The sequence below is a fragment of the Phaenicophaeus curvirostris genome, chromosome 1, assembly GCF_032191515.1.
Source record: "Phaenicophaeus curvirostris isolate KB17595 chromosome 1, BPBGC_Pcur_1.0, whole genome shotgun sequence".
Classification (NCBI taxonomy): Eukaryota; Metazoa; Chordata; class Aves; order Cuculiformes; family Cuculidae; genus Phaenicophaeus; species Phaenicophaeus curvirostris.
In genome coordinates, this window is record NC_091392.1 from 179,377,962 (window position 1) to 179,403,243 (window position 25,282).

General features: G+C 37.5%; 1 protein-coding gene across 1 annotated transcript in view; it reads left to right on the forward strand.

Moving 5' to 3' along the window:
• Positions 1 to 25,282, forward strand: part of RB1 (RB transcriptional corepressor 1) — a 78,575-nt gene that overhangs the window by 11,813 nt on the left and 41,480 nt on the right. The window contains exons 4-17 of the mRNA XM_069881393.1: positions 1,673 to 1,807; positions 3,649 to 3,687; positions 4,307 to 4,374; positions 5,770 to 5,880; positions 7,892 to 8,040; positions 8,839 to 8,916; positions 10,528 to 10,637; positions 12,078 to 12,155; positions 17,048 to 17,135; positions 17,750 to 17,866; positions 18,547 to 18,603; positions 18,692 to 18,723; positions 18,802 to 18,878; positions 19,086 to 19,288. Of these exons, the coding sequence (XP_069737494.1) occupies positions 1,673 to 1,807; positions 3,649 to 3,687; positions 4,307 to 4,374; positions 5,770 to 5,880; positions 7,892 to 8,040; positions 8,839 to 8,916; positions 10,528 to 10,637; positions 12,078 to 12,155; positions 17,048 to 17,135; positions 17,750 to 17,866; positions 18,547 to 18,603; positions 18,692 to 18,723; positions 18,802 to 18,878; positions 19,086 to 19,288 (1,342 nt within the window). The remainder of the gene's footprint in view (positions 1 to 1,672; positions 1,808 to 3,648; positions 3,688 to 4,306; positions 4,375 to 5,769; positions 5,881 to 7,891; positions 8,041 to 8,838; positions 8,917 to 10,527; positions 10,638 to 12,077; positions 12,156 to 17,047; positions 17,136 to 17,749; positions 17,867 to 18,546; positions 18,604 to 18,691; positions 18,724 to 18,801; positions 18,879 to 19,085; positions 19,289 to 25,282) is intronic.

A 25,282-nucleotide genomic window follows, 5' to 3' on the forward strand; every position in this document is an offset into this window, starting at 1 on the left:
CCATTCTTTTCCTGTATCAAGATTTTTCTGTAAAACCCCTTTTTCCCAGTATAAGGCTTAGGCTAAATCAATAAGTAAAAAAAAAAAAAAAAAAGTTGCTTTAGGAATAGTTTGCCATAATGCTACTGTCTTTCAAACATTTTAGTGCAAGTCTAAACTTTGTATGTTTGTACATTCTTCTTGCTAGGGAATTGTTACTGTTATTATATATTCACTAAGTTCATAATACAGAAATTAAAATTATAGGACAGTATCTGCTTTTAAGATAAATTTAGGTGGCAACAGCAGTAGGCATATCCCTTGAGTTAAGTTTAGATTAGTCTAAGCAAAGGATTCCAGTGCCATCTGCCTAATAACTGTGCTCTGTATTGAAAGCATATGTTCCTTCCTTTTGGATGCTATAGAGAAGGATGCTAAGGCAGAACCGCTGAGCACATTGTGGAGGTAACCCCAGGCTTGGGGTTAAATATCCTTTTCTTGGAAGTCAACAGTTACGATTAGACTTCTGCATGCAGCTCCTGCCTTGCATTCTCTCTCAAAACAGCAATCTGTTCAGTCTTGACTGAATTGGAAGAACGTGGGTGAAACCTAATTGCATTTGTGCAGTGATTTTCAGCCTGTTTCACCTGAGTACTGACCAACTTGTGCTGCGAACTGAAAGAGGATTTTTCCTTTGGGATTTCAAAGAGTAAGCTTTTATTCTGCTGCTTTTTATTTTAGCAATACTCAATTGCTTGTTAGCTGACAAAAAGCCTAACACTGTAAGGTCAGTATAGCAGAGATTTCTACCAGTCATCGTATCATCTAGAGCCACACAGATACATTGGCAAGATTTTTCATTCCATGGCAAAAGAACTCCCAAATGAACTTGTGATTATTTTTATATTCTGTTTTTTTAATCTGACAAAGATCAAAAAAGATTTCTCAGAATCCGGTGTTCTGATCAAGAATCGGAATGTATTGGATAAAGCTAAGCATATTTGTTAGCTTCCTCCTCAATTTTGCTTCCTCTTCAATTTTTAGTAATTTGCTCATTTTGGTTATGCACAAAACAGAATGTTTTCTTGATAGCTGTAATATTAAATGAATGAGTAGGGAAAACATTTGTCCTCTGTGTAATGCTATTTCCAAAGGTTGTGGCTGTCCTTGTTCCCAGTACCTGTTGGAAGACTTGGAATTCCATATAGTTCAATGCATTCTTCTCTGTTTTCATTCCTAGGTCTCTTTAGCATAGATTGACCCAAAGTTCATCTTAGAGCAGTAAGAACATTTCTGAAGTTAAGCTTTTAGCTAAAACAGAAGTCAAGGTATCTATGTTGGGTATTAATGGGAGAGCAAGGAAGAAAGATTTGTCTAGTTAGCCAGTTCTGACTTCCTAAGATATCAGTGCTAGCCAAGAAAATTCTCTTTATGTAGTAGCTTCCATATCACAAGAGGCCTGTGCTATCTGGTTAAACGGTTTTCCTACATCTGGAAAATGTAAAGGTGGTGTATAGGGCTCAAGGTAAGCACGTAGTGTTTTCCAAAGCAAGGTCCTCGTTCACTACTGATTGTAGTAAGAATATGCTTGAGTCTTGTGAAGTTAGAGGGTTTTGGTGGTGTTTTGAAAGAGCTATTGCATGCTGATCATTCCCAGTTATGATAATCTGGCATCTTTTTTCCTTTTTTACAGTGTATGCACATTTTTTCAGTTTCTGAAAGAGGTGGATGTCAACATGGATACTGTAAGCACTAAAGTTGATAGCACTGTATCAAGGCTGAAAAAGAAATATGATGTATTACTTGCACTATACCACAAGTTTGAAAGGTAATATACATTTTTCATTTGGAAATTTTGAATTCCTTATGGCTGTCAACATTTAAGTATTTACATTTTTCAAACTTTGTATTAGAAGAGCCCATTTAAACTCTTGTGTGCTAATATTTACAGAACAGTGAAATGGAACTGCTTGCACACATTGAATAAACATATCTTACATTTTACTCTAACTATTACAATGCTTTGTTAAACAATCCCTTTTTGCAGTATAAACAACAGTAAGAGCAGCTTGAGCAGCTTGGTTGCTAGTCCCTTTGTTAAGCTTTTGCAAATACAAGGATAGGTTTATGATCCAGTGTTTTTTTTACTTGAGGGACTTTGCATTTCTACCTGCCTTTTCCTCCCTAAATCCTGATCCAAGAGTTTTTCTAAGGAGTTCTGGAAAGAAAAAAAAGCCCAAATTAGATAGTCTTTCTCTTTCTGATCTGGAACTGAAGCCTCTTTGTTCCAGTATCTAGGGGCATTGCACAGAGCCTGCTCTATTAGCAGTTCTCACTTGTAATCACGATAAACCTTCTGAAGTGATTTAGCTGACCATACGATGAAAGTCAAGGGGCGTTCTCTTTGTATAGAATAAATCGAGTGTGCTGATAGATGAGTGTTAAGAAGTTTCTGTGTGTAACTTCAAAATCAGGAGTTCTCAGATACATGCTTTTTTGAATTGCTGTTACTGCAAGCTGGTAAGTTGCTGCAATCTATGCTTTAACACGAAGATAGAGATGGGAAAGGCTTTAGATCCTTTTACAGGCTAATGTGTGCTGGCACAGATGTGCATTGGCAAGACTTGATATTCTCTGAGGCAATTTTTAATGAGTCTGAAATTCTTTGTAGCATATACCAGTGGAAAACTGTTTCATGTTATTAAACATTGAAGCATCACACCACGATGCTCCTAGTTACTTCATCCCTTTGCTTCAGAGGGCTCTGGTATTTTTCACCTGCAGGAGTTTGTGTCAGTATAATCCTAAGTCAGTACCTCCTAAAGTATGAAAAACTTTCAGATATCCCTTTAGTGACCCTGGCAAGGGATAGCATGTCAACCCTTGGTAGTTTATAGAATCAAGGCACAAATATGATATAAATGCCATTTGTCTTTGCAAAGTCAAATAAATCACACTTACCATTAGCTTGCATAATGTGTATATTGCAATATTTTTGTAAGCTTAAAACTTTAAAATTCCATGAAATTTGTAAATAATTTGGTTTTACCGGTTGCAAGTCTTTGTGGATTTACACCAGCGTATTTTGGTTGTTGTCCATCCTCTAATTTTTTCACTTGCTTACTTTTTCAAAACTTGAATTCCAGTAACAATTTTCCAAACAGAAGGATTTCAAATTTGTGGTTTTCCCCATTTGTTTTTTGAATAAACTGAATCTATTGAAATGACATGTACCTAGAATCATTAGGAAGAAACTTTATACATCAGCAATTGCAGTTGACACTTCAGGAGGGATTTTAAAACACCCTTTCATAGTGTTCTGCACAGCTGCAGCACATATTTTGCTGTGTTTTACAAGCCGCTGTCTAACAATATACAAACAAATCCTGTCTTCCTGGAAGAAAACAATGACAAGTTTTATTACACCAAATTAAAATTGTTCTGCTATGTGAGCTTTGACATAAGCATGCAAGCAACAGCGTTATTTCAGCTCAGGCAGGTCTTTAGTTGGTCTCTTGTTAATCTGTTATCCAAGAGTCCGCATTTCTTTTTAAGTTAGCATAATGTTTGGTCAACTGATGGTGGTTTTTGTGAAGTTGAAGACAAAGATATTATGTAGTTTGCTTTCTGAAAAGTATTTAAAAATATTTATTTTTCTTTATTTTCTAGGACTTGTGGCCTTATTTATCTGGAACAACCTAGTAGTGAGTAAGTTTGACTTTCCTAAATTGTTTGTCAAGATAAGATGTAAAATGTGTTAGCATTTTTTTTTAACCCATGAAGGTTGACTTAAGTCATAGATGTAGTGTTTAATTTCAATGACTTGAAATTTCAGTGAAAGGCGATGAAAGCTGCTGTTTGATCACTTCTTCCACGAAGGGTTGGCACTAAGTGCTGGATGTCCTGGCATGATGGAAACGAGCATTTGGAGAGTGAGCTTCCTAGTCACAGCAACAAATGAATGGATGAAAAGTTGCCTTACCTGCTTCCAGATGAGCTTGTGATCGTGCTGTGCCTGGAGAGTAGGGCATTAGTCAAAGGCATAAGAGAGAACAACTCATAAGTGAATTATCCACATTCACTTTCTTTTCCAAGGGTGATACAGAGAGTTCCTGATTCTTGAATGGGTTTACAGAGGATTAATTTTTTCAAATGTGTAGTCATAATCATGTAGGGAACGGAATGAGATTACTCATAGACTTAACTCTATGGGCAATGTTGGCTGTTGCCTTAACTTGTTCCATAGACTGAAGCATGTTTTCTGAAGCTACAGTTTAAATTATTACAGAGCTCTTAATGCAAAGACTTTATTTTTGTGTCTCAACAGGATTTCTGCTGAACTCAGTTCTGTATTAGTTCTAAAAAATTACTGGATTACTTTTTTGCTGGCAAAAGGTGAGTTTTGATTAGAAGATGGTTATTTTAATGAATATCAAAGCAAATGTTGGGTTTTTTGCATGTCCAATATGAGACTAGTATCCGTTTTATACAGATGTCCATAAGCCCAGAATGTTTCGATTGTGTGGTTTTTATAAGTACTTGGTAATATTTCTTTCTATAAAATTTGGCTAGTCTTTTAACTTTTTTTATTACTTCCTGTGTATATATTTTTTTTTTTGTTTTACTTTGGAGGTTGATATTCTGTATTTGAGTCTGTTCTGAGATGATTTACAATCTTATAGTATTTTAATAATGGGTGATTATCTGAAAAGACTGGCAGAATTTTTTAATAGGTTTATGTATCATAAATGTGTTCAAATACATAAGACAATAATAATAAGATATCTAAGTCCCATAAATTGTGTACTACAGTTTTTTCCTTGAAAAGGAAAAATTCCAGTTAAAGCTGAGCGATTTAAGTAGTCCGTGGAATCATGTTTCATTGTACTATTCCTACGAAAATAAATGAATTGTGCTTAGTTGCTGCTTACTCTAGGTCTGTGTTATCAGCGAAGTGTATGCATCTCTGACATCGAAATCTGTCTTGGATCAGCTGAGCTTCATGGAGCTTTTTCGCTAGACTTCTCCAAGCATAAGCATAAAGCAAAACTTAGTTTTTCTAGCTTGCCTTTTCTTTGAGAATAAGGAAAGCTTAAATTTACCAGCAAATAACTGAAGTCATACAAGACTTGAGTGATGCTTGCTAATTCTGTTAAAATAAATACAAAAATTGCACATGTAAATAGAGCACAAGTAGTGGTCTGTAGCTGTTCTGAATTGCTGTTGACTTTCCAAATATTTGGTGGCAATGCATATTCTTGGAATGGCTCTGTAGATGTTCTCTGGCATGTGAATCATAATTTGGGAACAGCTAAAATAACGTAGATTTAAAAGTCATCATGCTAATATTTGTGTGACTCCTGGGTCTTGTCATATAAATTTGACAGGCTGAGCAAACAGTGCGATAGCGTGTTTTGAATTTCCCTTCACTATAAACTAGCAGCTCCTGCTTTCTATATACTTAGCAGCTTAGAGATGTGTGTTGGTAAAATAGTCTACACAGTTACTCCACTACAGTAGAATGAAAAAGAAACCAGGAAGGAGCACTGAGAGGCAGGGATTTTGTGCACAGTATATATTTATTTATGTGTATGCTATGTCTAAAGCAACCTCTTAAGAACCATGAGTTTAAAATCTTTAAAGAACATTGACATCCTGTATAATACTTTCTGGATTCTAATTGTAGTGTTTTATTAAATGAACTTCCAAATCTTTATACTCTCAAAATTGCTTCTGAAATGATGTCAAACTTCTAACAAAGGTTTTCTTTGCCTTTTTAAATGTTTGCAGGTAAAGTGTTGCAAATGGAAGATGACCTGGTGATTTCTTTCCAGTTGTTGCTGTGTGTCTTAGATTATTTTATCAAACTGTCACCTCCTGCTATGCTCAAGGAACCATACAGTAAGGATTTCTGGTTTTTGTTTGCCAGGGTACAAAGTAAATTAGTTTAAATTTCTGTTGAGTCTTGCTAACATTCATGTGTGGTAAAAATTCAATTTCTGGGTAGATGGTGAGTGAGAACTGTTATTTAGGTTTGCTTTAAGTTACAAAAGATGAAGATGGTGCTATGATGCTGTTGTTTCGTTGCAATACAACAGTATGATGACAACAGAAATGTGCAAGATACAGGACTATACAGATGTTTAAAATAAACATATGGTGCATAGACAATGTAATTGCAGTGGCAGCTCAAAATAAAACCCTAGAGGTAGATTGTAAATAGCTTTGCTTTTGTTACATCCCCTTCATTATTACCGAGTGTCTCCTCTTTATTTTGAGTGAGAATGTAATGCATCTTCACTATAGAAACTTCCGTTCAGCAATAACTTTTTGGACATTCAATTTTTGTACCTTAAACCTGGAAAACCTCAGTAAAAGGGCAGAGGAAGCAAGCATTTACTATGACTTTCAAAGACAGCATTTTATTTTTGATGAATATTTTCTTCTGCCAGCTATGGCATGGATATACTAAAGTATTTGGAGCCACAGTATGTAGAGAACATTTTTTTGGGTTTTTTTTTGTTACTATCTAGGCTTATCCTCTGCTGAATGTGACACTAATATTTTTAATTTTTTTTTTCAGACCAAAACTTACTTTTATTCTAATCCCAATGCAAAGAAAGGGCAGGAAAGGATGATCTTGTGACAAGCAAATCCCTACCCTCCAGTACTATTTTGAATTTAAATTTGTCTATTGTCATCAGATAGATATATAGTGTTGCTTATTTCAGATGTTATAAAGCCGTGGTTGGTTAAAATGGATATTTTTTTTTCAAAGAACACTGAATTTAAATAACCTTTTTTGATCTCTATTCACACTGATTTATTTTTTTTGTGTGTGTGAAACTATGAGGATGAAGAGCTCATTATTAGAAATAGTTCATTTCTGTGTATTTTATTTTGAAAAGAAACACTGCTGCTTCAGACTAAATTGCAGATATGAGTATCACTGTCATAAGCATAATGCATTATATTTCTGACTTGAAGCTTTGTGATACATGCAGGTGCTCTGTAAACTGTTACACAGTGTGTCATTCTTTTGGCAAATAGCACCCTGTGTTGTTCAGATCCTTATGACCCAGAGGCTTCACATTGGGTTAAATGATGTCAAGTTTTATGGTCTGCCTGAGGTGGAGGGGGTTAAGATACAGCCACCCCAGCAATGTAATTTGTCAGATTTTCTCAGAACACTTATTAAATACAAATGAAGTTACAAATGAAAAGAGCACACTGATTAGAGTATCAGTTTTCAGCCAACAATATTTAATGTTATTGATATATTATTAATATAAATCACGTATTTCAAACTGACAACGTTGAAGTAATCTACTTTGACCTTAACAAAACTTAACATTTTTACCTCACTGAATTGTTTTTGATATCGCCTTCAAGGTGAACTAGTTTTTTTCATACTTGTTTGCCTAGAAGTATTTGGCTAAAGGAAAAATTCTCTGCAGAAACGTATTCCAGGTTCCCATCAGCATTTAAACCTTTTGTGACTTTATTAACCTTCTCAGAGTGAAGTTACTCTTTCAATTCCTTGTTACACCCATCTGTAAAAGCAGAAAAAAGTTACTAACATGTGAAAAGATAAGACTTTCCTAGGTTTGCAAAATGTTCTTTCTCAAAGTTAATTACAGAATGTGCTGCTACTTTGTGATGAATAGCTTTTCAAACACAGAGTGGCTGAATACTGATATTGGAATTTAAAAATTAGTTTTCTTTTTGTATGTTTCTTGTAATTATGGTTTTGTTTTTTTTTTCCACCCAGCTGAACAGATTAAAAGGGAAATACTTAACTAGGGGACCTGAAAAAAAATCATATAAAAATTTAAGTCTCCTTAGGTATAAAAATTTAAATATCTTTCTTTCTTAAGAAGACTCTAACCTTGCGGTGGTTCTGTCTTTCCAGAGTCTGCTGTGACTGCAGTGACTGTTAATGGTTCAGCTCGAACTCCAAGAAGAGGTCAGAACAGGAATACACGTACCTCAAAGCAAATAGATACCGATACAAAAGTTATTGAAATCCTTTGTAAAGAGCATGATTGTAATTTAGATGAGGTAATGCCTGTGTTTTAAAGTCTGTTAGATCTTGCTGCTAAAACCCATCTGGAATATGTGTTTATTTAAGTGGTCTTGTTAAATATCAGTAGTCGTACTTGCTTAACTATTCTCTCAAGTTCAGTAATGAAGGTATTCTACCATTCTGTAGTTTCTCTAGCAGGTAGTTTTAAAAGAAACACAACAAACAAACCAATCAACCAACCAAAACGACACAAAACAAACAAAAAACCCCACTCCAACTCCAAAAGCCCCAGACCAACAAACCCCAAGCCTTTTGGTAGAGGCAATAACTTTGCCAGGGAAACGACTGTAAAGAATATAGTATGAAGTTATACACCCACCATGGTGTCTAGCATGTCGATGCCAGGCTGTTCTGATGGGGCTTCTGCATCCCACGATGAGAAAATGTGTGCAACAAGCACAGTATTCCTACATGTGGTCTTAAAGACCCCATCACCCTTGTCCTTCACTGATAAATCTTCCTACATAAAAAGGACTGATTTTTTGAATATCCAAGCGGATGATGAAAGCAGAACTATAAGAGGGCTGGGAAGAGTGCATTTCTTTCCCAGTTCAGTCATTTAGTCTTCTAGCAATGGATTGCGCACTGCATGCTTACATATCTTTGTTTTCCACATGTAGGCAGTTTCATTTGTGCTTTATTGAAAACAAAACACAGTGCAATACAAAAGTGTTTCATTTAGTTTCTTTGTTTAAAGATGCGAAAGCAGTGTATGCATAGCTGCCTCTGTACATGGTTGTATGTTGCTCATGTTACGTTTTTTCTTTTTTTAGGTCAAAAATGTGTATTTCTCAAGTTTTATTCCTTTCTTGAGTTCTATTGGTATTGTAGCTTCAAAAGGACTACCAGAGGTAATTGGAGGAGTTTAAGACGGTTCAACAACAGTACTTTAATTCATGTCATATTGCTTAAGATTCCCTTTATGTGTTGATGAAGTTTTAATAGGTGGTTCTAAAATCATCTATCAAAATGCATTGTTTTTCAGGAGGATGGCTTAGCAGAAATTCCAGTATTCATGGAACATATTTGCCTTTTACGTTTGAGCTTAATAAATTAATTTCCTGAGGCTGAATGAGTGCTTTTGCTCAAAGCAAAGCATGACTTGAGTTGCATGCTCATGATCTTGGTGAGATCATTAATCTAAAATACAATTACTGCAAGATCAGTTCTCTGAAGTCAGTCTATAAATGCATGCAGACTTGAATTCCTCATCTTAATTTAAATATAACTGAAACATGCTACTATTTCAAGTTAGAGAGCCATCCAAAAGATTAGGCTCAGTTTCACAACTGGCAGATTTGGGAGTACTGTGCCCATGCAGAATTACTTTGATCTTACTGAGTTGTAGCCTGGATGCATCAGACTGCCTCTACACAATTGCGTGCAGGATTGCGCCTTAGTAAGAAACTACTTCCAATGTATTTACATCCTTTATCCTTAAAAGAGCAGGTTTAGCTGTGTGTCACCAATAGATGTGGTAACCTGGAACTAAGCAGCTTTGAAGCTAATCAGACTGAAGGTCTGCAAACTTTAGCCAAGTATATATTCTGCTTACTCCCAGTGTGTCTTGGGTGGGGGACAAAATAAAAGATCTTAATGTTTTCCAAAATAATTTCAGCAGTTAATCTATGGGTACATATAATTGGGAAGTCCTGTATGAACTTCCAGGTAAAGGTCATTATACAGCTTGTTCTCATCCAGGGCTACTCAATTTAAGCATAGTATCAAAATTACCAATCTAAGACTCTGCTGGTGAAAACCGTATAACGTTCTGCATTTGAAGAAAAATCCAGTCACAAAATCCTTGCTCCTGAAACTTGATTGTCTGAGCTGACGTTCTAAAACAAAGCAGAAAGTTACAGCTAGGTTTTGGAGGTAGTCAGTTCATAGATGTAATCCAACTAACCATCAGTCATTGCTGGGATCATCAGTACAATAGCTGCTTATATGGAACATTTAAACTGACTTTTTTTCATAAAAAACACTGAGCTTCTGATAAATTTTAATGTTGTGTCTGAAACAAGAAAAGCTTTTGAGGCTTGATGTTGGTATTTCGTTTGCCTTCACTGTGTGTTTGATGGTCAGACTTTATGAACTGGTGAACAGATTGTTGTTTTTTTTTTTCTCCTGGAAGGAGAGATTTAAAAGCCTGGAGATGTTAGTTTGATTTGCAGGCCTATGTCTTCCCCTCTAGCTATTTTTAGCTCCTTTACAGTGTCAAGACAAACTTTTCTCCATGATCTTGGATCATTTTCTCCTATAAAAAAAAGATCTTTGTGTGGGAATGATAATTTTTCTCTGGGTAAGTTTCAGCTGCTGTGCAAGAAATTAATTTGAACTCCAGGGTTATTTTTTTTAGCATTTCAGTATTGTATTCATGAGGTAGGACTGCTTTATATGATTCAGCAAGTTGTCACATTTGTTCTTATAAAATAAAGTCATTTTCTTAAATGTTTTTTGAGGTTGAGGTTCTCTTGAAACAATATGAAGAGATGTATCTCAAAAACAAAGATATAGATGCAAGATTATTTCTGGATCATGATGAAACTCTACAGCCAGATGTCATAGCATGGTAATGTTTCCATTTACTGCTTTCATTTTATTACAATATTTGAACTTGCATTGTTTTCTACTCCCCTATGTTGTAAATGGACTGTACCCTATTGACCTCTTAGGTTTGTAGTTCAGCTAAGGGATTTCTGGCATCACCAGCCTCGCTTTACATTATTGCTTAGATAATTGCTAAACGTGTGACTGTTACTCTACGTAAAATAATTTGGAAGCTGTACTCTAATTCTTACACTGTTCAAGCTCCTGTCGCGCAAGGGGAACTGAGGAATCGTGAGGAAGAGGCCAAGGCCATGTCATGATAGTTGATTAGATATGTCTGAGGTGGTGTTACAGCTCTAGGGCTTGAGTCCTCACTGTCCAAATCTTCCTTCCTGAACCCTGATGATGACATTTGGAAGTGGTCTGCTGCGAGCGATGTTCAGGCTGTTCTGACTTCTGACCAATACTCACAGATTCTTTGGGGAATGGTAGTTTGTATGGGATGGAGATGTGCCGTGCATGGTTTAGCAGAATAAATCAGTGCCTGGGCACATTTGCTGGTGCTTTTCAATAATACAGTTATCAACTTCTTGGAGCAGGTCCAGGGGAGATCAGAGAGATGGAACATCTCTCCTGTGAAGAAAGGCTGAGAGAGTTGAGGTTGCTCAGCCTGGAGAAGAAAAGACCTTACTGTAGCCCATCAGTACTTAAAATGGGCTTATAAGAAAGATAAGGACAAACTTGTTAGCAGGGCCTGTTGTGATAGGACGAGGGGTGATGGTTTTAAACGAATGAGAGTAGATTTAGACTAGATATAAAAAAGTAAGTTTTTTATAATGAGGGTGGTGGAACACTGGAACAGGTTGCCCAGAAAGGTGGTAGGTACCCCCATCCCTGGGAACATTCAAGGTCAGGCTGGACGGGGCTCTGCACAAACCTGGTGTAGTTGAAGATGTCCCTCCTCACTACAGGCGGGTTGGACTAGATGACCTGTAATGGTCCCTTCCAATCCAAAATAATCTGTGAATCTATTAGACTTCTTTTTTGTCATACTTCTTACATTCCAGTGATTTCTGGGAATTCAACATTTCCATACCTTGATCCGAGCTCACAATGTTAATCTGTGACCTTATCTGTGTTGGAAAAGTACATATATTTAAAATTGGACTAAAATGGAGGTAATACTGGCAGTACATATAAATTAAGCTTATAAGTAGAATTTGAGGTGGGGGGGTGGAGAAAAGAAGTTGGAAGGGAACTTTGGAGGTCATCTAGTCTAACATCATTGCTCAAAGCAAATCTACTTGGGAATTTAAATTACATTGTTCTAACAACTGAAATGGTTGAACATCTAGATCTTCTAAAAATCTGTTCCACAGTTTTCAGATGAGTAAGTCTTTACACAAAACATTCTTTTTTGAATTATATTAATGCTTCATAAGTTTGTTTTCCATTTCCGTAGCTCACAGTTAGAGAGGACTCCATTGAAAAACAATCCAGATGAGGAATTTAATCATATACTTCCACAGACTCCTGTTCGGTATGAGATTTTCTTTTAAGCTGTCTTCTTTTGTTTAATATCCTAACTAGGAATTTTCATCTTTAGTTGTTTTAATTTTAAAGTAACTGGGTTTTGGGTTTTTGGGTGATATTTGTTTTGGGGTTTTTTTCCCCCCTAAATAACTGCAGCTCTGGTCGCTAATGAGCAAGTACTCAGGGGTGCTGAGAGCCCTCAGTTTTCTGGTGATGTGGTTGGAACACAGAAGTTTTTACTGTGTTGTCTAGTGAGTGCAAGATGTCTGTAAGACACATTACTGTATTTGTTCTAATGAGAATGCAGCTTTATACTTCAGTGGGTAGTACTTTTGTCTGCTCTAATTCCATCTTCCTGTTCCGTCTTTACTGTAGCTCTGTATCTTCTGGTTCACTTTCCTGATGCTAAATTGTATATGCTCACACATTTCTTCTCCTGTGATCTTTTTCTTCTTAGTATTGTTTTTCCTTTGTGGGAAGACTAGCGTTTTAGAATATTAAATGTTTTTTGCCCTGTATTGGGTAAATAATTTCAGAGTGCCAACATATTTTAGTCTGTCTGGAAATAGACAGATATGGTAGAAATGTGGCATTAATTGCAGATTTTCATCTGCAATCAAATGCAGAAAAATGGCAAGCTTGAATTTAGTCAACCAAAGGAAAGGAGATTCACATGTACCATTTTTCCCTTGTATCACATAGTTTTATGACAAAATCAGTATGTTTTAGCTTGGTGATGCTTAGAAATTCTTGTACACTCAAAAACCAACCAGCTGTGTCACTGCAGTGCTGTGTGCAATGTGGACAAATGGAGAAGTGTTCCCACAGGCAGGTGTTCTTAAGGTGTCAGGTTTAGTAAAATCAGACAGTGAAGTTCTTGTTCCATGCTTGCTGTATTAATGCCTCTCATTTTAGCATGCTGTAGAGATGAGAGATTAAAATATTGTACTCAATTATTACTGCAGTTTTCTCAAATGAGTGGAATTATTTTTGTTTTTACTAAAAATACTATGGTGCTTATGTGGTGTGGAAGAGTGAATTACACTCTGGGCTTGTGGAGCCACTCAATCTTCTATATGCCATCTGGAGAAACTAATTGTTTTCTAGCCAGCACAGCAGCAAGGTTCTGAAGAGCTGCTTCGTAAAAATAATAAAAGGAGACATTGTAGTGGATGGAAATATTTTCTATGGTTATGATTTATAAGCAATTTAGAATTTATTGATAATTTAAAGTAGATCTAATAGTTGGATCTTAGCAGTACTTAAACTAATTTAGTATTTAGCGAAGTGATTTTATTGTGATCAAAACAGCAACTTAATTACAGATTCAAAAATAAGATTCAATCCCATTTACGAGATGGTATAAGAAGTGCATATGCAGGCACAGAGATATATAGATATATGTGTATACAAATGTATACCAATATTTAAGCATAGGAGTGTGAATATTCACAATTACAAAGATTTGTGCATGAGTTTATGTATACGAACGTATAGAAAAGGGATAGGTCTGCTGCAGCATTCCGCAGCAGGCAGCATTCCTGTCTTCAAGGAGTCTGAAAGATTCCTTGAGATGGGTGAGGGTGCTCACATTGGATGCATCAGCATTCCTAATGAGTGATGGCCATCTGCTAAGGGGGACCACCTTCACCTATGCCTTTTCATTTGCTGTGGTAGCAAAGAAGATAGCATGCCATATCTGAGACGCTTCCCAATTCATGGGGAGTTTGCTGGTCCCAGCCTGCTGCCATCTGGAAGAGCTCAAAGGGCCTTCCATGCGATTGCTTACGTATAGGGTTTTGAGATAATTGACTTATATCAAATATTTGAATACTCTTTTTCACATTTTAGTATTAATTTTGGCTATGACTTGGAAGACCTCGTTCTGGCACCTTTTACCAGTCATATCAGTCTGCCTCCCTTGGGCCGTGCTCCAGGTGTCAGGTGTGTCCAGCTGCCAGGGGAGTGACTGATGGTCACTCTCTCTTGGGTGATGTAAGGTCTTTTCCCAGGCACACAGGGCGGCAAGAACACTGAGGGAATCCCTGAGTGTTCTGCATCGCTGCATCTGTCTCCCTAGTAGCTAGTGACAGGACAAGGGGAAATGGCCTCAGGCCGTGCCAGGGGAGATTTATGTTGGATATTAGGAGGAATTTCATTACTGAAAATATTGTCAAGCATTGGAACAGGCTGGCCAGTGAGGTGGTTGAGTCTCCATCCTTGGAGGTGTTTAAAAGATGGTTAGGTGTTGTACTTGGGGACACGGTCTAGTAGCAATCGTAGCAGGGCTGGATCGATGGTGGGGCTTGATGGTCTTAAAAGTCTTTTCCAAGAGAAACCGATATTTGATTCTGTTGTGACAACGGGTAGTCTCTCCCCAGTGTGTCTGATGAAGATGACCAATCGGCTCCCTTCTTTTTAGGCGTTAAGGAGGTTTTTGCTCAGGCACAGCAGTTTAGGGTAGGCCAAGGGGTCTGCCCTGGCATCCTGAGCAACTGCCTCTATACAGTGGGAATTCTTCTCCCTAGCAAGCCTGTGTTAACACAAGCCTGGTGCCCACTGGATCCGCAAGCATCCTGGTTTGTGGGGTAGAACCATTGTTACAAGTGAGCCAGAAGCTGTGCTCTGCAGCCTAAAATGGCCTGTGTGACCTGACCAGGGTGGGAAAGGAATCCACCCTCACAGATAGGCAGCTGAGCAGATAATCATTATGTGAAAGAACTTTCAGTTGCCTGTGACTGCAAAAGACTTTGATTATGTTCCCTCTTAGTCTTATGCTTCAAAGCTCTAACTGCCAGTGATGATTGTTTTAGCCATAAAGGCATCAGTTTATCTTTTGGTTCCCTGATTGAGTTGCAGTATCAGAAACTAGGCTATCTGTAACATGCCTTGTATTTGACAAGAGGGTCATTGACAACAAATCCCATTTTTGAAAAATATGTCTGGCTATTGACACTCTTCAATTACATAGACTTAAAGCCCTTTAACACTGTGAAAGATGCTTTAGTGAAGTTCTTGATATGAAATTCTTATTAATAAGGCCGGAAGTACCAGGTTTCTGCATTGCTAAAAATTTGAAATGTGCTAAACCAGTTTTGATCTTGAGAGGAGGCCTAGTGAGATAGTTTCTTTCCATCCACACTTGGGCTTTTCTTGTGAGTTTTCCAAAACTGATGCCATCTAAGACAGTTCAAGTGAAGGTTGATTTAATAGCAGTGATTTGAACTGTAGTAATTGTTTTTTTATAAAGCACAGAGCTGTCACTAGATGGCAGTGAACCTTTGATTGCCAGCAGAGAGTGGTAAGTGTATCCTGAACTCTCCCTGCATTAGATAGAACCCCTTACTGGTTATGTTGAAAGCACCAAACTTATTAGTTTGAATCTTCCTATAACGTCTTCTTTCTGGACCTAGACACTTAAGATCTGCTCTGAAACCACCCTGACATTGGTGAGAATTTAATAAATTTTGTTTGTGTCTGGTCATTTATATAAAAATGAGTAGATAAAATGCGTGTAAGTACTTGTGCAGAGTGTAAGGAGAATGGGTTATGTGTTTTCACTTTATTTTTTCCACTCTCCTTATGCTTTTCCTTATCGCTAGTGGAGTTTTGGTATAAATTATTTTACCAAAGCTTTCTAAAAATTAGGTTAAAGAAAAATGCATCTTTGCAATACTACAGCTGTAATGATTGAACATATTTTTCTTCTTTCACCACTGATTTTCTGAGTGATGTGAGCCAAATTGAGTCTCATAAATAAACAGCACAGAAATTTAAAACAAAGAACCTCAACAAAAAATAAAAAAACACAATGAAAAATTAAGTAAATAACAATACCACTGGAAGAATCAAGCTTTAGCTGTAAGGAGAGAAATTACTACACCAGCCTTTCTAAAAGACAGAAGCTTAATGCTATTGCTTAATGCACAACTTCAAATGTGTTTGGAAAAAAACCCAAACAGGCTACATTAGTACTTTTGGACATCTTTGATGTATTTTTACTTCTGTATGTGTCTGCAAATAATAAAAGCAGAACAATACATGGTGTCCCCAGAAGCTGCAAATGTGAGCTATTGAGATGTTGGCTCATGTATGTATCTTCTTGTCCTATGTGATGAGATCATTATTGTTCTTATTTTGCCACCTACAGATATTTCAGTCACCTTCTGGAAAAAAAAGTTAAGAAGACTTTGTATTTAAGATCCTTCTAATCGGCTATAGATCCAGCAGGTAGAATAAGGATTACAGGAATTGTAGCCTTTCTAATGGAAATAGAATGAAATGGAGTTAAAGAATTTAAGATCTAATGTGACAATTGGATTCTGATCCAGGGAGGGAGAACAGACCAAGCCATTGCAACTAGGAATGTTGACAGCTCTGCCTCTGAAAAACGTGGGGTTTTCAGAGCATCTATGTTAAAAGGGTGCGTTTTTGTCTGGCTGCCATATTTTGATACATCTTGCTTACTACTCTTGTGAACACGTCTTGAAACATAAAAGCTGTCTTCATTCACCCTTCTTCTGTATTATTTTTCTACAAAAGCCTACGAGTAGTTCTGTTAGGGAGTTGCTTGTTTTAATTAAGTGTTTTCATAGAGAAGGATCACAATTCCACCTTTTTATTTCTTTTAAAAGTGCTTGTTAGTGGTTAATACTTCATTTATGCTCTTTTGGTTATTTACTTATGGATTGTAGTTCTTCTAATAATTAGATGATTAGATTAATTACATTATTAGCATTCACAATGGTTAACACACTACAACAATTTTTCACAGCAGGTTTTTTGATAACTAAGATGAGAACCAAAATCATATTTTTTGTTTGTGGAATTGCTGTTCTGTTTCTGGAAACTTTCAAGACAACCTTAATATTCATTATACATTTTATTGTATTTTCACAGAGCTGCAATGAATAACATTCAGCAATTGATTATGATTTTAAACTCTGCAACTGATAAACCATCGGATACTCTCATCATGTATTTCAATGTAAGTGATTACAAAGAAGATTTGTGAAAGATTGTTTGAATTATCTCTTACTTAAAATATGCATCTCTACATCCCAACACACATGTTTTGGGAAACTCCTTTATTAATAAATAATTTTTTAAGTAGCAAATTTTAATTTGGATGGTTTAAATGTAATTACTAGTTTTAGAAAGTGCTTCTATCTAACTGACGTGTGCTAGAACTTTATAAGTTCTTGAATCTTTTTGTTTCTGCACTGAATACTAAGATTTATTTATGCATATATCGGATGGAAAAAGAAAGTTATAAAAGGGAGACAAAGGGGGAGGACATACTTGCAGGATCTCATGTAGACATTCAGCAACTTGAGTATATTTCTGACTCTAAAAACATTAACATTGATGATACTACTTGCATATTAGTTGGGGTAGTTGCATGTGAGACCAGACGTGGCAGTTACTGGAAACTGTTGAACATATACAATGATTCTGTCTCTTTTTAATACTCCATTTTTATTTATGCTGATGAGCTGATTGAGGATTGTTGCAAAATGAAGCAGGACTAATGTGATGAAATCACTAAAATGTCCCTTCCTTCTCTTTTCTTCCCCTCCACTCCCTCCTGTACTTTATTAGAATTGCACAGTGAACCCTATGGAGAGTATCCTGAAAAGAGTGGAAAGTCTTGACAGCATCTTCAAAAAGAAATTTGCTGAAGCGGTTGGACCGGGATGCGCTGAAATTGGCTCACAGGTAACTAGCATTTTGGTTAATATTACTAATTTGAACTCTCTTGGTCCTAGGTAGTGTGAGACCTGCCTTATTGAATGTCCTCCTTCAATCCAGGTTAATAATGGTAAAAAGTAACAATGTTGTTTTTGACTTGAGGGATGAATGTTCATTTTTTCCCTAAAGCTCTGTAAAGATAATATTCAACATATTATTCTTAATATGAAAGAAACAGGATGGAATTAATTTATGAAGAATGGGGAAAAATTCTGATCAAAATATATTTTGTGAAACATGTATTTGTTTTCATTAAGGTAACTTAGGCTAAAACTGCACAAGATGACTCACTTCCTTTATAAAATCAGTAGGTGAGCTGTGCTTTCAACAAGGGTTTTGCAAAATGAATTCAACCAAGTTTGTACTTGACAATCTCATGTGTGTCAGCACTGTTTTTTATCCTGATAGTTGTGAATTTACATAAATACTTAGTTAATCAGTCTTCACGTGGTTGGGGTGGTTACAAACCCTAGTAACCTTCGAGGCCTCTCCAAAGCTTTTGGCAAATGGAGCTGTGGATAAGGATTTCTTTAAAATGGCTCTGCCAAGAAATGGACATGTTCTGAATTGTGAAAACATGGGAGTCTGCCTGTTGTAGTCTGTTAAAACGTTTTTGTAATATTGTTGAATTTCTTCCTTTTTAACAGAGATACAAGCTTGGAGTACGTCTGTATTACAGAGTAATGGAATCTATGCTAAAGTCGGTAAGTTTAGTACTGGTAACTTAGTACTGGTATTGCATTTACAGGTATTGAGAATATACAAAATTTTGGTTTGATTTTTATATTTCAGGAGGAAGTGCGTCTCTCAGTGCAGAATTTCAGGTATGTGCCCCTAACTTGTTTTCAAAGTCTGTTATTTTAGTGTTAGGGTGAGTATTAATAAGTTTTTTCTCTCCTTAGCAAACTTCTGAATGATAACATGTTCCACAAATCTCTTCTGGCATGTGCTGTTGAGGTCATCATGGCTACATATAGCAGTAAGTTAAATCTAAAGTGCTAAATAGCGTTGGTTGTTTGTTGATAATTATTGCTATTTGTTCTAATACATAAAATGTAGTAAACAGCAAAAAAAAAAGTCCTCACAGAATTTCTGAACTAGCAGTGGTTCAAAAAATACAAAGGAAAAAATGTTGGAAGTGAAAGGGCATAGTACTCTTGATAATATTAGGCTGTCTTCCCTGCAGGAAATGCTTCACAAAGTGATGGTACCAGTGCTGAAACAGACTTGTCTTTTCCATGGATTCTCAATGTGTTTGATTTGAAAGCTTTTGACTTCTACAAGGTGATCGAAAGCTTTATTAAAGCAGAGCCAAGCCTAACGAGGGAAATGATAAAGCATCTGGAGCGCTGTGAACATCAAATTATGGAGTCTCTTGCTTGGCAGTCTGTAAGTAGTGTTTTAAAGTGGTATTTGTCTATGTATAATGTATGTATCTAGAAAAAGGAAATCATGCTCAACTCTGTAAAATAAGTTGTGGTCTTGCTGAGGTTTATTTTGAGGAAAATAAATTCTGAGAGCAACACGTGATAAGTTTTGACATATCTCCAGGTTTTGAAAAAAAAAGGGTTTATCGCAAGAAGTTGACATAGCTCTGACTTGTGTGATTGTAAGCCAGCATCATCTTAACTAGTCTGGCATGAATCTTAAGGGTAATAACCTTAAATAGTATTTTGGTGCCAAAGACAAAGCAATAAATTCTATGGTTTAATTTGTAAGTTAATTTTTAACCAGTTGCTATTCTTACTCCCACTTGCCAATGGGATCTTGGTTCTGTGCACCGGATACCCTTGTTGGTAGTACTTCAGATATTGATTCAGATTGGTTTTGGGTGTCAGTCACTTTGCTATTTTTGGATGCCATTAAAGTAAGATACTGAGAGGTTGGGTTTTTTAAGCAGGATCTCAGTAAATAAAACATTGTTTCTTTATATTGTGTTACTTGTAAACCAAAAATATGCTACTAATGCCACAAAACAGGAGACTATAAAGATCGTAAATTTTCACCAGAGACACATAAAGTGACTATTTAAGAACTCATCCAGTATCGTACAGTTCTGGGAAGTCTGAAGAATGCAGTATGCCATAGCTAATGGGACAGTTTACTCTGAAAATAAAGCTTGTTTCAGAATTAATCTGTTTGGTTTGCTTAGGATTCCGGAGTAAAAAGCAAAGAGTTTTCTAGTATCAGTGCTACTTTACCAGTTGCCAGTAGTTTGTCACTAGAGGGCACAGCAGGATTTCCATAAAAGCTGAGGGAAGCTGGGACAGGCAGCTGTGGGTAGTTGGTGCCAATGTGACAGCAACTGTGATTCTGCACAGACCTCCATTGCCTCCTTCAGCAGCCTGTAAGGAAAGGCTGAGAGTGGTAGGCAGCAGACTGCATAGTGGTGGCTCAGAAGATGAAAAACAGTGAAGTGTTATCTGTGCTAGAATGTGTTTCTAAGTCTCTGGGTCACTGCAGTGAACGAGCTCAGGTCCAGATTTTGCAAGGCATAGAAACATAAAGCCACGAGTCCTCTAGTGCAGAAAGTCCGTCTGTGCCTCACATCTAGATATTGGGTGATTTAATCTGAGAAGCGTAATGTATTAGCAACAGGGGAAAATGCTTCTGTCACTGACTTGTAAGGCTGTTGAGGTCAGATGTCCCGGAAGGGTTCAGCTGCTGAACGAAGGAGTAGTTTATCATCATGTTCTTCTGCAGTTCCTTACCTGGATGTTCTCACTGCCTGCATGTTGTCGGCAGATAGCAGTGTGCAAGGTTTATGGAGTGTCAGCTTAATTATCAACTTCCTTAAAAAGGAGTTGGTAATTGGAGAAGTGTAGTTAACACCAGTAAATCAAGAGATTAACACTCTACAAAGTGGGGGAGAAACACTCTTAACACTCTACAAAGTGGGGGAGAAAAGCCAGATGACTGTTTCTTAGTTATAAAGAATACCTTGCTGTAAATGCTTGCTTTGAGTTAATTTTAAACTAATTACTTGATAATCCAGCAAAGATGGACTCTCAAGAAGATACGAGTTTCCTAATATGGTTAGAGAATGTGGGGTTCCCCTCCTGCACTCCTGGAAAATGTAACATGAACAAGAGGAGAAAAGCATGGAACGAGTAAAGCTTATGCAAAAAAATTTAGCTTGGTGAATAAGAGAAACATTTGCAAAATACTTAAATATTTGCCTAATCCAACTCTGATTTCTCCAATTATTCACCATTTGTTTTTGTTTAGCCCTTACTTACCCCACAGGTAGTATGTTTCATTACAAGGCTTGTCAGCTCTTTGGAAGGTCAGGTCTGTATCCAGTCTTTCCTCATTCTCCTGACTGCTTTAGGAAGCAGGATTTCAAGATGAGATTTAAAGGGACTGAGCAATTGAATACAGGATAGCTTGAGTTTATTGTAGTTTTACTTGTCGCTGAGCTTTTGTGAGGAAAAACGCCTTTCAAAATTATGTGAAGAAAAAAATCTTACATGCACCTGACCTTTATCTGACTTTGAAAGCTGTATCGAATGAATGTAAAGGATTCTGGTTCTTAACCGGTATCTGAAGATAATATATCGCTCCTTTGCTAGTCATTGTGAGCATGTTTATTGCCTTTGCATAGCTGGCTGGTTTAGTCAACTGTACTTTAGGAAGAGATGAAACTTTTCTAGGTCACCCTTTCTTTTAACAAAAAAGGCATAGCCAGACAAAAGAAAGGGTGGAAAAAAGTTAAAGGATCTTTTCAATAATTCTCGTTTTTGAAAAGGGGCAAGTGTCCATACTGACTGAACCTCGTGGAAAGCAATTCCTTTTCCTTTGTTCTTTATTGAAGGGAGAAGCCCCTATCCATCCAATCAAATGATATTTAACAGTGAGATTATGATGCTTTTGAATCATAGAATCATAGAATAACCAGGTTGGAAGAGACCCACCGGATCGAGCCCAACCATTCCTGTCAAACACTAAACCATGCCCCTTAGCACCTCGTCCACCCATCCCTTAAACACCTCCAGGGAAGGTGACTCAACCACCTCCCTGGGCAGCCTGTTCCAGTGCCCAATGACCCTTTCTGTGAAGAATTTTTTCCTAATGTCCAGCCTAAACCTCCCCTGGGGGAGCTTGAGGCCACTCCCTCTCATCCTGTCCCCTGTCACTTGGGAGAAGAGGCCAGCACCCTCCTCTCTACAACCTCCTTTCAGGTAGGTGTAGAGAGCTATGAGGTCTCTCCAGGCTAAACAACCCCAGCTCTCTCAGCCGCTCCTCATAAGACCTGCTCTTCAGCCCCCCTCACCAGCTTTGTTGCTCTTCTCTGGACTCGTTCCAGAGCCTCAACATCCTTCTTGTGGTGAGGGGCCCAGAACTGAACACAGGATTCGAGGAGGAGTCTCACTGGTGCCAAGTACAGAGGGAGAATAACCTTCCTGGACCTGCTGGTCACGCCATTTCTGATACAAGCCAAGATGCCATTGGCCTTCTTGGCCACCTGGGCACACTGCTGGCTCCTGTTCAGTTGCTGTCAACCAACACGCCCACGTCCCTCTCCTCCAGGCAGCTTTCTAGACAGACTTCTCCTAGTCTGTAGCACTGCATAGGGTTGTTGTGCCCCAAGTGCAGGACCCAGTATTTGGCCTTGTTAAACCTCATCCCATTGGACTCAGCCCAGTGGTCCAGCCTGTTCAGATCCCTTTGCAGAGCCTCCCTACCCTCCAGCAGATCGACACTTCCACCCAGCTTAGTGTCGTCCGCAAACTTGCTAAGGGTGCACTCGATGCCTTCATCCAGGTCATTGATAAAGACATTGAACAGGGCTGGACCCAGATGCAGATTATGGATACAGATTATGTAGAGATCATTTTCAAATATGTTAATAATGCTGCATAACTTTTATTGATAGAATAAACTGGACAATACTGTCTTTACTGTAAAATTTGTGCTTCATCTCATTACAATATTTTGGGCTCTATTGTGAATGAAAGGAGCTGAAATTACTTTAGACTAAAAAAAAAAAAGGTGCCTGTAGCCTTTGCTTCATTTTTATCATATTTACATAAAATACGATTTAAATTCTGGCATAGTTAAAATTGTTTTCCATGAAAGGGATTGCTTGATACCTGCCAGCCTGAGAGTTAGTGCTCAGCATTTTCCATAATTCTGTCAAATGGGTCTCTCTTGCGGCAAGCCAAAAAAGTGATTATTTTGAATATGTCAGATGAAGGTTGTGTGAACAAATTCCAGAATCTCTGGAATTTCCTGTAGAGAAAACCCTATCAGCTGCCACGTCATATATTTGACTAAGGTGTTGCTGATTGCTGCAGTGCATTAGGAAGAAACAAGGAAGAGCAAGTTTTCAGGGCAAGCAAATAAACTATGAAGACTTACCAATTTTACAGTCCATTTTAAGAGTGAATTATCTATCGTATCTGAAATGCTTCTGTTTCTGGGAACAGTGTGATTTGGGTTTGGTGTTTGGTTTCTTTGCTGTGTCACTTAAGAAAGTAAACACCTATGGGGTATCCATCTTTGTTATCTGTACCTGCAAAGCAAGATTAATGATAATAAACCAATCCAGTTGTGTTTCCTTGCCTCTCAGCTTGTACTGTGCTTATAAGCTTTGAATGGGGAGGAACAAGCATGATATTCAATTTCTTTCATAGTGCTGCTCAGGAAATATGCTTCCTGCAGATGCTTTTTGACATGTACTTTAGGTGGGCAGTGTGAAGTGTACATGTGTTCTAAATCACCACGTTTGGCTTATGTAAAATAGTTAGGGCCATGCTACAAAATAGGTTTTTTGGCAAGCCGGCCTTTGGTAGGCCAGAGATTTGTGAAACCTTTCTGCTCCATCAAGCTTCAGCTGCCCAGTACTAGGCTAGTGAAAGGATCTCACTCTTCTGCTCTGGAGATGCAGACCAACCACAATATTTCCTAGAGATAGGAGATTTTGTGCCAGCTTAGTAGGGTGGGCTAGAGAGGGAAGCACGGCCACGCCTTTCGCGTTAGCTCTACAGATGGTAAAATGTTCTGTTGTTAACTTGTTAACTCTTCCACAAGAGCGCTAGGAGTCCAAAGGGTATTCCTTATAGGACTGCAGTTTTAAGATGTTCCTGGTCACTTTTGCTGTTAACAGGTATGAGAAGCAGCTGCATCTCCTCCTACAACTCCAGCACAGCCCAGAACAGAATGGGAAGGTGTGCTTGTGGTGTGCTAAAGAGTAGTTCACAGTCTGATTTGGTCTGCTAGCTTCAGCTGTTACTTTGGTGTTTGCTTATGTGTGAGGAACAAGATGTTGAACTGGAGCACTGCATTGCAATACAGATACTGAGCATGTAGGGTCCTTTGCCTGTGTTATGTAGCTTTTGCTGTCCTAATTGGTGTTTGTATTTTTCAAAGGAAGAAGGAACACCAGTTCCTACTTGTTGTTATTTAGAGTTTTAATATTGTTTACGGCTTAAATGACTTTTGCAAGATAAAGATGGCTCTACAGGGTTACTTCTCTTAATGGTTAAAATACAGTCAGAAGCAGGCAAGTGTGCTTTGCTGTGTCTATAATTCCTTCCACGTAGCATTGCTTGAACTGTGCTTTGTAGTACTTTGCCTTTATCAGCTGCTGCTTCTCTATGGTTTCTTTGGCCAATTAAACATTGGCAATGAAATCTGTGGTATTGTTTTATCATGTATCATTGATTTAACATAGCTCAATGTCTTTAGTAAGAATTTCTCAACTAACCATGTAGTTACTATGTATACTCAGATACGTCATGCCACACCAAAGGGTTCTACTGGTTTTAAATTATGTAGCTCACCGTAGCAGAAATGCCTTCATGAGGAAAACCACGTATTCCCAAAGAATATCTTTTACTGCATTAATATGACAAGCTCGCTGAGCTGGAATAACAGCAGACCTACTTTGATCGTGCAGTAAGGAGAAAAATATTAAATAGGCATGTTTAAGATTTGCTTAAAAAGTGTTAGACAAATCCAGGTCTAAGAAGTTACAAGTGAGCAACTACTCTTTAGAATTTGGCATAGCACAAGCTTAGCTATGCAGTTTCCTAGTCTTTGTATGAGGACGTAGTCATTGTGGAGCTCGCTATACTCAAGTTGCTAGTGCCAGATTTCTTGGATGAAATGTACAATTTCAAATCAGGTTTCTGTGTGCTCCTCGTAAGGAGGAATATAGATCTAGGAATTGGGAGTTAGTATATTTTCTTGTGGTATGTGTAATTCTTGGCAGTGTTTTCTATTAGGTTTATGTCTGAGGTCCTATACCTCTTCTGGATGTAGAAGTATACACGCAGTTTGAAGTTCTCTCTTTGATTTTGACGTTTTAAGTAATTCTTTTTAAAACTGGAAGAAGTAGGAATGGTCATGCTGTCAGCATTTTATACATTAGGTTACTAG